The sequence below is a fragment of the Equus przewalskii genome, chromosome 16 (assembly GCF_037783145.1).
Source record: "Equus przewalskii isolate Varuska chromosome 16, EquPr2, whole genome shotgun sequence".
NCBI lineage: Eukaryota > Metazoa > Chordata > Mammalia > Perissodactyla > Equidae > Equus > Equus przewalskii.
The window spans coordinates 24056055-24068482 of record NC_091846.1 but is presented as its reverse complement, the minus strand read 5'-3'; the positions used below and the strand labels follow the sequence as shown (position 1 = coordinate 24068482).

Here is a 12428-nt window from a genome sequence, read left to right as displayed (position 1 = left end):
GCAGAGCCCCAGGGACCTGTGGTGGTATAACAAATGATACACATTCACGTCCTGGGAGCTCTGGAAGGAAAGGAGACAGAGGGCAGGGCTGAAGAGGTGCTTGGGGGTGGGAGCGAAGGGGGTGTGGCCACAAAAGGGCAACAGGCGGACTCCTTGCGGGGATGGAGATGCTCTCTATCTGGACCCCATCAATGTCAGTATCCTGGTTGTGATATTGTAGTGTATTTTTGCAAGTTGTTACCTTTGGGGGAAACTGGAAAAAGGGTGTATGGGATCTCTCTGTCTTATTTCTCATAACCGCATATGAATTTATATTTATCTCAAAATAAAAAGTCTAATGTTTTGAAAAGAGGGAAAAATCCATTTCTCTACTAAAACATAGTCTAAAAGAAAAGCGTCCCGTAAACCCTCTTCTGCCCCTTGCAGCCTGTCTGAACCAGTTAGGGTTTGGTTTTTATTGGTCAACTCTTCTGCTTTTCTCTTTTTATAGCCAAGGCTGAGGCAACATTGAACTCCAGAAGTGGTTCCATTATTCCTCTTATTCAACTAATTAAAAAGTTTAGACACAACTCAATTTGTTTGTCTACAGAGAGATTTTTGCTTTAATGTCCTTTGAAAAGATTTAAATGATGTCAGTGTTCTCCAGGTGTTCTTATCCTTCTCCCCCATAGTGAAATAGACGTCTCAGTTCATAAATACCCGTTAACTGTATTTTAGCCTCCGCTGCCTGATAGCGACTGGCTTCCTTCTGATTTCCCCAACAGAGCATCGAGATGAGACTGAAGGTGAGCCTGCATGAAGACCTGGGGGCTGCGCTCATGGACGGCGTCGTCCTCTGCCATCTGGTCAATCACATCCGCCCGCGATCTGTTGCCAGCATCCATGTCCCCTCGCCAGCAGTTGTAAGTAGCGCCATAGACAGGGAAACTAACTGACATAAAACAATTCTTTTGGGACAGTGTTGCTGGTTAAAGATGTCCGTGGGATCACCAGGACCCCACACACCTAGGAGAGCAGAAAAGGCATAGGTCTGAATGAAGCAACATTTTCACTGGAAAAGGGAGACTGTTTTAAATAACGGTATAAATGACAGAAAAAGAATTGATTTCAGATATAGAGCAAATCATATGAAAAAATTACTGGTTGGAGTGCTAACTTTAAGACTGCAGGGGCATAAAGATTCACTTCCCACAAGGCGTTATTTGAACAGTGAGAAGTCTTTTCGGAAAGCTTCTTTTGATTGGTGGCTTCCCTTCTAAATGGACTCTCTTTCCTTTATCAGTCATTGGGGATTTTAGGAGAGTGCTGAAAAGATGTGGATTCTTTGTGAAATATCGTTAATAACCAATCAGGCCAGAGGTTGCTCAGCCAGCCATAAATTCAACAATTGCTTGATCGCTCACTGTTCTCAAGGGTGTGTTGGCGATACTGGGGGAACAATGGGGAAAGTGGAGATGAGAGAGATGCCATTAATGCCCTAAAAATCCTCATCTTCCCTGTGTTGGGTAGACAAGCTGGCACGTATGCTGTGATCCTCTTCCTATACGTCATGGAGAGTGTTACCATCCAGAAGAAAGCCACTGCGTCAGTTTTATGGCCATTCAGATGAGGGTGGGGGAATCAGGAACAAGCTTGTCTTTGAAGCCTATGTCGGGTTCAGACAAGCAGAGAAGAAAGAAGTTTCTCTCCACACTATTTGCTTTTTGCTAGGAGAGGCAGAAGAGTTTAGGGGCTAAAAAAGTAGGTTTTTGATGCAAATCCCAGATTTTCCTATAAGCCATCTGACTTTGGGCAAGTTATTTAACCTCTCTTTAATTTGCTTTGCTCTTCTTTGCGATGGAAATATTCTTATGAGGATGCAATGAGGTACTACACGTGATAGACACATGAATGTAAGCCATTATTATCATTAGTTTATAGAGCAGATTTTCAAAAGCCAGAACCGCTAAGCTCAAGGTACGATGTTCATACATATCTGGTAATGAGTGTGTCGGGTGAAAGGCTCAGTGAAGTCCCTCTGCACCCTCCCTTGCCCCTCAGGAACGCCTCACATCATTTGTCCTAGTTTCTTTTCTCTTGGCAGCAGGAAAAATTAGCTGATGATCCCATTTCGACTGTCTGTTTCCTGTCTATACTATGGAACATATTTTTGCTTTGAAAAGTCGGACCCCTTTTTTGCCTCAGAAAACATAGGGGAAAGAAGATCAATTTGTCTTCTCCTTCAAATCTGTCTGTAACTGCCTTAGTTGGAGCAGTAAATTTTGTCCTATAATCCAGTGTGAAACTTTCCAGTATTTAATTATAAATGGGATCCCAATTATGAATGGGATCCAAACTGCTATGAAGTTGTCTGAGCCGTGTGCCAAATTTCCATTTAATAATTTTTCCTGAATTGTAAGAGAGCGACTGTGACTCCTCAGCCTCCAATTTGAATGAACAGTTATCATTTTACAAGATGTGAGAGGATGCTATGAATCATGCATCTGTACACATTTGTATATTTTATTAGCTCTTCAGGGAAAATGATACATTCTTTTAGAAATCCTTTGGTTGTCGCCTTTTTTCTTCTTTAAGTAAATTTTTTTAATTGAAAATAGAATGGGAAATAGCGCCTGATTGGAGAAAAAGAGGAAATAGAGAAATGCAGAAGAAAAATAAATCATCCTTTACCCCACCACCCAAAGACAATCACTGTCAACATTTTGTCTTCTATACTACTAGCCTTCTTTCTGCATTTCTTTTAATTGTGGGCATCTCCTATATACTATTTAGTTGTTTTTAAAATTTATTATTAAGACCTAAATATTCTCCCACATCATTAAAACTCTTCATAAATATCCATTTTAATGATTCTAACATTTTAGCTTATGTCATTACATTGTAGTTTTCCTTTTTAGAGATGCAGGCTGTTTTTAGATGTCCGCTTCTCAGAAATTCTTCAGCGAGCGTCTCGAAGCCCCCAGTGACCAGGCCCAGCCACGCTGCGGCCGGAGAACCTGCTCCCGTCTCTGGTCTGTGCCATCACTCTCCACCCCAGTATCTGCACAGGTTGCTCTCTCGACACGAGAGGGCGGCTCCCACCTGCCTCCAGAGCTGCTCACCTGCAGCATCACGAGCTCCCATTTCTCCTCTACTTTAGTGTTGACAAGAGGCAAGCCATTCTTAGCACTGAGTTGGATTCTTTTCTTTTTTTTTTTCGTTCCTATAGCAACCTCCCCTCAACTAAGACCTATATACTATACTATACTATGATCTCCTTTAACTTAAACACAGTCATATCTGCGCCATCAGCAGTAGATGAGAGTGCCTTTTCTACCTGGTTTATGGCCAGCGTTAAGCATTCTCATTTTTCATTCATGAGACTGATATTGTCCATTTTTTGTGCCAAGCTAAGGGAAGGTAGTCATAAACAGAATCACTATCATTGTCAGTATGCTAAGGAACAGTCTCTTAAGTTGGATTTCCCCGGTCTTTGACAGTTTAGTAAGCTGAACACTGGTATCCCAGTTTGTGCACTTGCTGTAATTTTTGATTAGTTGACCAATGGTGAGGTTGAATCAAGTCATTGTATTCATAACAAGCGCTTTTCTAACTCAAAGTAGGCAACAATCTTAGAATGGGCCCTCCCTCACTTCCAGAGATGGGAAATTTTGTTTATGTAGCTTGAAACATGTTGACTTTACTAGGCTGACCTAAATATTTTGAATGGTGTTGGGCATCTTTGGAATTTAAGAACAGACTCTCCTAAATCATGAGTAGATGAAGGAAGATAATGGCTTAGAGGATCAGAGAGACAAATGTTAGGGTCTCAGTATGATGAAATGCCTCTTGGTGCCCTATCTTCTAGGCTGGGACCTATTTCCGTTATCCCCATGTCACATTACCTGTGAGTGTTCCTTCTCTTTGTATGAGGCTTAATGCAGTGGTCTTGCAGGGGGTGGGCAAAGCCACCCAAGCAGCTTCTTGCCCACCCTTTGCAGGCCTCGTGTTGAGCGGCACCAGTTCCACTTTAGCCAACACGGAGAATGTTTGTTTAGTCTCTAAATTAAATTGTTCCACATCAGCAGTCTTTCTTTCTTTCTATTTTTTGTGTGGGGTGGGGTGGGGGGAGACATAGAGAAAGCCCCTTTTTTTAATAAATATTGTGCAGATTTAGGTTTTTATGGTGATTTGGTGTGGTTCCCTGTAAGATGGAATAAGGGTCGCTTCATGCTCATTAACAGGGTAAGGTCGGTCTATGAAACACTGCTCCTGCCCCTAGGCTGTTGGAGTCAGTCATGCTTCTTGCTTCCCTTTTTAAAAGAACTTATAGTGGAATATTAAAATTTAGCATGTGCACAGCTTTTAAAACTTACCATGTGAAAATTAAAACATGTGAGTCAGAGGTACCTGTTATCCATCCCACACCTTAGAGGTCACCTAGCCAGGATCAGCTCGATCATGAGAGGCTCTTGGTTAAGTCCTGCCATTTTCGGGGTCATTTACCTCCATGATGCCTCTTTCTAATTAAACCTGTTGCTTTGCTGGGAAGGAGATTAATTGGCCTGGTGAATTTATCCCTTCATATAGAAATATATTTGCTGATGGGAAAAGGTGATGCCTGTGGTGTATTTTTAGGTGAACTAAAGCAGGTTATGCAAGAGTGTGATCTCATAAAAATTGTATGTATGTATATGTGTGTGCATGTGTATATATATATATATATATATATATATATATATACAGACACTAACCTACATATGCAGAAACTTTGCATATGCACACATACAGGTATATACATGGATACAGATATACATGCATACATACATGCAGAAATTTTGCATATATACACATATCTGTGTATATACATAGATATGTATATCTTTGTATATGCACACACATGCGCACATGATGTCTGGAAAAATATAATGAAAATATTAATAGTTCTTAGCTATAGGTGGATGTTTCTAGATATGTTTTTATTGTCTTCTATTTGCTCATGTGTTTTTCTTCAATAAAATATATTACTTGTGCCATTTAAAAATTAGAACGTTTAGAATTTAACCTGTTGTTAAAGTTATTTCTCTTTTAATAATTCATTATTTCTGTATATTTGCATTTATAGCCCAAACTTAGCATGGCCAAGTGCAGAAGAAATGTGGAAAACTTTTTGGAAGCATGCCGAAAATTAGGAGTACCAGAGGTAACGTTAAACTTGTCCCAATAACTATGTTTTAGTAAAGATTTTCTTTAATATATCTGTTTGAACCCACTAAATAGATGTACAGCTTTGTACAACTTTTTTAGTCTCAGTCTTTGTTGAGGAATAATATTAAATAAGTTATATAAAATTTTAGTTTAAATTGCTCTATTACAGTGAAATAAAAGTAGCTTAAACCAGTATGTTCAATTCTGAGGAAAAAGGGAATATAATTTCTTTAAGGTTTTGAAATAAATGTGAAATTTCAAACTTGAAAAAAAAATTTAGTCAGCTTGATTCTCTACGCCAAAGGCAGAAATTGCTGAGGGTTCCGTAAGCCTTCTGTTAGGTTCCACAGGAAAGAATTTTGGAGCTGATGGTTTTCTTTATCCAAAGATCTTACACAAAGCAGACCTATAGTTGACTAGTCACTTGTTGATTTCCATTCCCTGTAGTCGCATTTTGGGTATGTGGATCAAAATAATCAACATTGAAAATATTGTAATGATTGTTATTATTATCATTCATCATTATTAATAATAACAATGTTTGTATGTTGCTTGATGGTTTGTTAACTATTTGCATTTACATTTTCCCCTTTCGTCCACTGTACACCTATTTGTCAATTCCCTGTAGCCAGACCCACTATAGTTTGCTACTTTTTCTTTCTCCCATCTTCATCCTCAGCCAGATGGCTGATTTGGGGCTTTTGAAGACTGTGCTATTAATAACATAAAATTATTTCTTAGGGAGACAAAAGCCAATCCACTCAAAATCTGGGGGTAAGTTGAGAAGTGTATCATCAATGTGATAAATGGAAGTGGATAGAAATTCTATTTCTTGTAATTGTCTTCTATCTTTTCTAATGTTCCAGGAGTATAGTAACTACAAACTTTATCACGAGATGCTGTGTTTGAGTATGTGGAGGAATTACATTTCAGCATAATTCTACTCAGTATAGGTGTTAGTTATTGAAAGTGAGAACGGCTTTTCCCTCTTCCTCCCTTCCTTCCTCTCTTTCCTTTCTTCTCTCTATCCTTCCTCCTTCCTCCTTCTTTCCTTCTTTCCTATTTTTTAGCTTGGGACCTTTGAAGGGGAGGAGTTAGCTGTGGGCTTCCGATCTTATTTGAGGAAAAGGAGAAAATTATTAAAGCATCTTTAAGTCAGAGCTTCGCCAATAAAAAGAAGCTTACAAGTTCACTTTTTAAAAGAGCATTATCTTTATATATGGACTAAATGTCTTGTGATCAATCTAAATGTCTTTCAACAATGTTAATCTGTGTGTGTATATTGTATGTGTACATTTTAATATTGCATATACATTCTTGGCTTCAAATGTTTGTGAAAATTCTTACACACAAACCTTTTTTAATGATTTGACTCTGTCATGGGCTAATAAGATTTCCCATGTGTGACTCAAAGCTATCATCCCAGGTTTCAGAGGATAAATTATTCATGTCTGTATTAGAAAACACCGATGAGTTATGACCTAATTCCCTGTGATATTTTTAAACTCATCGAAGTTTTCTTGGCTTACGGTGATACAAAATGAAATGGAAATGCCCTTAGGCATTTATTGTGAGTAAAGATTGGTAATTATAATTTCCTTTTAAAGTGAGGAAAAGGAAATTAAATTACCATAGAAATGCAGAGAAAATTTTACCGTGATTTCTGAATTATGCCCCTAGCACTAGTAAGCAATTTATAATTCTTGAGAAGGTTGAATTACAAGGGGTAAATGACCTTTTTTGCTCGTGTCCCACTTAACTATGCTTAGTCAGAATTATATCACTTAGGCTATTTTTGAAATTATTTGTACGCTCCAAGGTGATTTTCAAGTTTGTGTTGTGTCTATATGGGTGCGTGTGTGCGTGCGTGTGCGTGTGTGTGTGTGTGTGTGTGTGTGTGATACATCTATATCCATCCTGATGGGCAATCCAATGGTATTTTACTGGTGACTAGAGTTACATTAATTCATTGCTACTAGAAAAAGTCTGTTGATTAGGTAGCAGCTGAACTGGTTTAATGAGATATGTTAAAGGAAGGAAGGAATATTCTAGTGGTAAACCAGAAATTGCCAATTGGAAGGCAATTGGCAAATCTTTCTGTATGCGCAGAGGAGCATGCTTCCATCTCACAGAATGCGTGGGGAATAAGTTATTGGAAATGAGGAAATGTTTTCATCTAGGAACACATTGCTAAGTTGGGGGAGGGGGTGAAATGACTCCCCCGCACTTACATAGTTACTCTTCTATCACTAGTTAAGAGGGTTGATATTTTGAGTGTATATGTGGCACACCACAGTTGATATTTCCACTAAAAAGATAGTTATATCACAAATCTAGTTGCGGAAATTCTCCACTTGCAATCAGATATTTTGAAAGCCTGGTACCTAAAAACAGAGACCCTTATAACATTACATTTTCTTATGTGCATCAAACAATATTTGGGTAACAAAATATTCATTCATTTCCCAGTAACAAAAATAGTTAATTCCTCCTAATTTGCCAACTTTTCCTGCTTTCTTCTCCATCTATAACTTATCTGCATACGCTCATAAGTCATGGAGATCTTGAATTCTGTCTTTTTTTAAGCTAAATATCTAATTGACAATGATGAATCATCCTGTAGAGCCTGAAAAGTCACAGCTGTGCTCTAAGCTGAAGTTTATTGCCCCTTGTAATAGAATCACCGTTTGAAACTACAAGCCAAAGTCAGGGTCGGCAGCTTATATGATTTTATCAAGTTCCTGTGGGTGGAATTTGGTTGCTGAGCAGATTTAGTTAGATTATTACATGTAAAGTAATACAATGGGATGGAAGCAATTTTAAAATTGTTCCAATTGCTATAGTTTATTATATTTTCTTTAGAAGTCCCCCTGGACACAATGCCAGGTGTCTGCCTCGGGTTTGGTAAGGTTCATGAAGCATTTTATTGTGTGCTTTATAGAGTGCTTCTGGCGTGGCTTACCTATAAAGGTGGCTTCTTCAAACTGGCTGTGTTCAGAACTCCCGACAGTGGAAGCAGCCTAGTTTCTATGCAGAAGATGGGAGTATGTACTAGACAAGTAGGGTAACTCTAGACCTCTGTCTGTTACTGTGATGTTTGGATAAGACTGGATCCATGCCCTCGAATCTTAGTCCAGGGAAATAGACGGGCTTTGGAACAGCAGACGCCACTGATGGAAAGAAGTTGATGATGGGGTTCTGGAGCAATTCTGTTAGAGTGACAGCAGGCCTAGTTAGCATCAACTGTGAGGGATTCTGGAATGAGGGAGAGGTTTGCTAATGAGAATACCAGTGAAAGATCCTTAAAAACAAACCAGAAATGGCACTCGCTGGTAAGTTTCTCTTTCGGCGTGGGGGATGATGTTTCTTCAGATAGTTCTTTCAATACAGGTTGCTTCCCTTTCCTGCTGCCCATTTCCAGTGCTTTGGTTTTTTGGTTTTGTTTTGGTGTTTTTCTGTTTGGGGCCAATTCCCCAACTAAAGGGACACAAATTGAGTGAACATAATCGGGAATCAGCATGAGAGTGAGTGAGGGAAGAGTGTCTGTGAGCAGGGGGAGGGGATGCAGAGGTTTGGGGTGAATTAGCCCCATCTGTGCTGTTAACTAGTTCCGTGCCCCAAGGCAAACCCCCTAAAACTAGGAGCAGTTAACCATTTACTGAGAACTTCCTACACATGCTTCATCACAAACGCTCACTGTTGAGAATTGGAAATAAATGTTTCATTACCATACGATGAGGAAACTGAGGCCCAGAGAGGTTAAATAATTTCCTGGTGAGCAGCCAAGCTGGCATTTGAACCCAGGTCTGTATTATCAATAGCCCACCCTCTTTCCAGCACACGCATAGGTTCTCTGGGACTGAGTTCCCTGCTCTGCAAACTGAGGGTGTTGGACGTAAGCAGTGGATTTAAGCCCCATTCTCCAGAGCCCTTGATTCTTTTGAATGGCCTGCACAGGAGGTGAGGGAAAACTGGGTGGAAAGGCTACAGATCACTCCTACCCCCTTGCTTCAGCCAGAGCAGTTTCTCTTTTGCCTGAGGCATATATTGGCTTTCCAGCTAAGATTTCCTTTGGGGGATGGAAATGTGTCCTATTGCTAAACATAGTTTGCAAATCACTGGACCCCTAAGGTTTCTTTGAGCTCTAATATTCCATGAAAACTCAGTTACCTCCTGCAGCTCCATAATTGCCTTCCCCCCTCATCAGCTACACAGCCATGCATCATGGCACCCTGGAAAATCTGAGCATTGGGTGATATTGCTGGCACCATCCCAGAGCCCCCTGTGGTGTTGATGCTGGTGGTCAGAATCTGAAGTTGTCTGTGACCTCTGGTGTAAGCATCAACTTGATCTTGAAGACAGCCTTACCCTTGGTGGGCTTCCAAATTCTTCACCATATATTTTTTGTTTCATGCAAGAATCTGAGTCCAGTTAAGCGTTGGGTCATGAGGCTGTTTGTGGACATACCGAGGCTTCCTTTGCCTTCTCTGAGTCAGCTTGGCCATTCCTGTCTTCTGACCTTGATGTAGAGAATTCATGTTTGGCTATTGGGGGTTTCCAAATTGATCCAAATTTAGGGCTATTTTAGGGCTCTTATTGTCTCAGGTCAAGAGAACTCTCTGATTTATGAAGCATCAAAAATATTAGAAAATAGATATTTATTTGGTTTAGCAGGAAAATTTTTCTACTCGATTTTAAGCAAGTAGCCTTGGCCCCAGACCTCTGTAAGGAGCAAGGTTCTTAATTTAACAGACTTGCCCTCCTTAGATGAGGCGGGAACTTAGACTAGAAATGCATCTCGTTTTCCTGCTGCCCAGCCCTTCATATTCATTACTGTCTCCAGAGAAAAAATAGAGAAGAGGATTAAGGACAGTCTCTCCATCGACAGTGGTAGACACCTTGGCCTTTCAGGGCCACTTCTGCCTCCCTGGGCAGCACAGAGGCCTAGGATCCTTACAGGACTGTAGGAAGTGGAGGGTTTTCATTCCGTGTCCATAAGGACAGGTCACTTGGAGTCCCTCAGCTTCTGCGTCAGCCAAATGGGGTTAAAAATAAAACCCTAAGGTACATTCAGACGCTAAGGGTGGTTGTGTTGATGTAAGTGGAATTAGGACTGAGTCTTCTTTTCAGTACCTTTTGTAAAATTTGCATTTTCTTGTCTTTTATAGTGAGATATTATATTTGAATATAATAGTAATAAGCTTCTTACTTTACACCTGTTGTGAAGGTTTAGGAAATTATACATATGTAACTGATCTGAATTTTTGTTATTGAAAGACATTCTGTAAATTGAAGCTACTATTTTGTTGTTGTTTTAATCTTAAGATAGGAGAAAGGAGTTCCTTCTCCTCTTTGAGCCTTATGTCTCTTTTTCTTTCCCAAATCAATGACTTAGTATGAATTTAAATTATAACTAATAAACACGTTTGGAGGGGTTGAGATTTTTATTATGAATTAATTTTAATTTTCTACTTATATTGGTTAATTCTGAGGTTGAATAACCAGAAGTGAAAACTGATATGTTTATTGTTTTAACAACATCAATTTTTAAATTCCTAATTTATTAAAAAGAGCCAGTTTCTAGCTTGTAAAATCAGTCCATCATCTGTAACAGGTAGTAGGTGTTTACCATTCATGTAGGAATCCTTTGCCACTGTGTGTCTCCTGGTGGCAGAGTCCCCCCTGATGGCCTTCTGTATATGCATGGTTGAGAATAAACCCTTTAGAAGCAGCATCTTCAAAAAGTTTTAAATTACATTTCAAGATAAACAAGCTTACCGATGTTAAAGTTACCCTCCAAGTCCATAAAATTGGCGATAGTTTTTATATCTTTGGAGAAAACTCTGGAAACCCTTTCATGCTTCAGTCCACTCTCCACCACATTACGCCCTGTCAGTTAGGGCTTTAAATTTTCAGAATGACGAACATTCCTATGCTATGATATTCTAGATTAAAAAAAGTACTTGGTAAGCATATTGACTTTCAAAGTTAAAATTATATTTAAATAAATTAAATATATTCTAAATTTCCTAGTATTTAGTCTGTGTTACACTCAGAACACCTATAAATTAGAGCTTTTGCCAAGTCTGTCTGCGTTTCTGTTTGTATCTGTAATATTTGGGGAACCTGAGCCAGTCTTGAGCAGTAACCTTAGGACACACACTCCTGTGTTGACTCAAAGAGAATCAGGTGATCTCTAGCGATTGGGATTTCTGTTCACTGTGGTGGGAAACAGCATCTGCACCTGCCTCTGGGGACTGTCCTTGTATTAACTGTGTTTTTCAAATGCCTTGTGATAATTACTAATGTCCTGTAAGCACATGGTGAAATTTTGCCTCTTTAAATTTCCTTCCTTTTTAGTATTTCCCTATTTTGATATTAAGAAAAAATTAAGTCTAATCTCTAAGTCCCTCTCATTAAGACTCAAATTTGGAAAGCACAGGGTCAGAAAGGTCCCAGTTTCCCCTAGCAATTTCTGCCCTGGTTCCCACTGTAGCATCCTTGCCGGGGGCTGCTGTGAGGCTGTGGGCTGGTGACACGGGGTAGAATGAGAGAGCAGTTCTCAGAAGCCACAGCAGCCCGTGCTCCACACATTACGGTGATGCAGATTTTTGCCTACCAGACAATCTTAGACCCATGCCTTTTTCTTTAGAATTGTAATTTAATTTAAACCAGCCACCATGGGCTGTGAATCTAGGCCCTGTCCGCTTTAACTGAATTAAGCCCAGAATCTGTGGCATCATGAAATTATTTCTAGGAGGAGAAGAATGGTCTAAGTTGCTCACTTACGTGAGAAGTGCAGTACTAAATTAGTACACTGAAAACTGCAAAGAGGATCTGACCCAAGTTCTTTGATGGAGTTGCTGGGGAGCAGACCAGACATTTTCCATAGGGTTCTAGGAAAATATAGACTGGAGATAGAATGATTTGCTTTTAACAAGGAAATACCACTTTTGTGAAAATCACATTTCAGTTTGCGGATGCCTTCTGTCTTACGTCTGCTTGGCTTGGATTTCACTGGTTAAACACAACATTGCAATAATCGTTCTTATTGCAATGGGAAACCTCTTCTCTTAGATGTTTCCCAATCTTTAATCCTTGACCAGCATCTCTCTCCCAATGAAATCCAGTCTACCAGTAGCTGTTGTAATTCTTGGGAAAATAACAGTGGTAGGTTGGTTCCTCCAAATCCACTGAGAAAAGATGCATGATCTGAATAGATATAACATGATTTATTAATA

The 12428-nt window shown here is 39.5% G+C and overlaps 1 protein-coding gene across 4 annotated transcripts in view; it reads left to right on the top strand.

Annotated features, from left to right (window-relative positions):
• The window catches only part of LRCH1 (leucine rich repeats and calponin homology domain containing 1), a 191906-nt gene that overhangs the window by 167231 nt on the left and 12247 nt on the right, over positions 1 to 12428 (top strand). For all 4 annotated transcript variants that reach the window (XM_070578282.1, XM_070578279.1, XM_070578280.1 and 1 more), the window contains 2 exons: positions 765 to 902; positions 5105 to 5182. In XM_070578282.1, coding sequence (XP_070434383.1) covers positions 765 to 902; positions 5105 to 5182 — 216 coding nt within the window. The remainder of the gene's footprint in view (positions 1 to 764; positions 903 to 5104; positions 5183 to 12428) is intronic.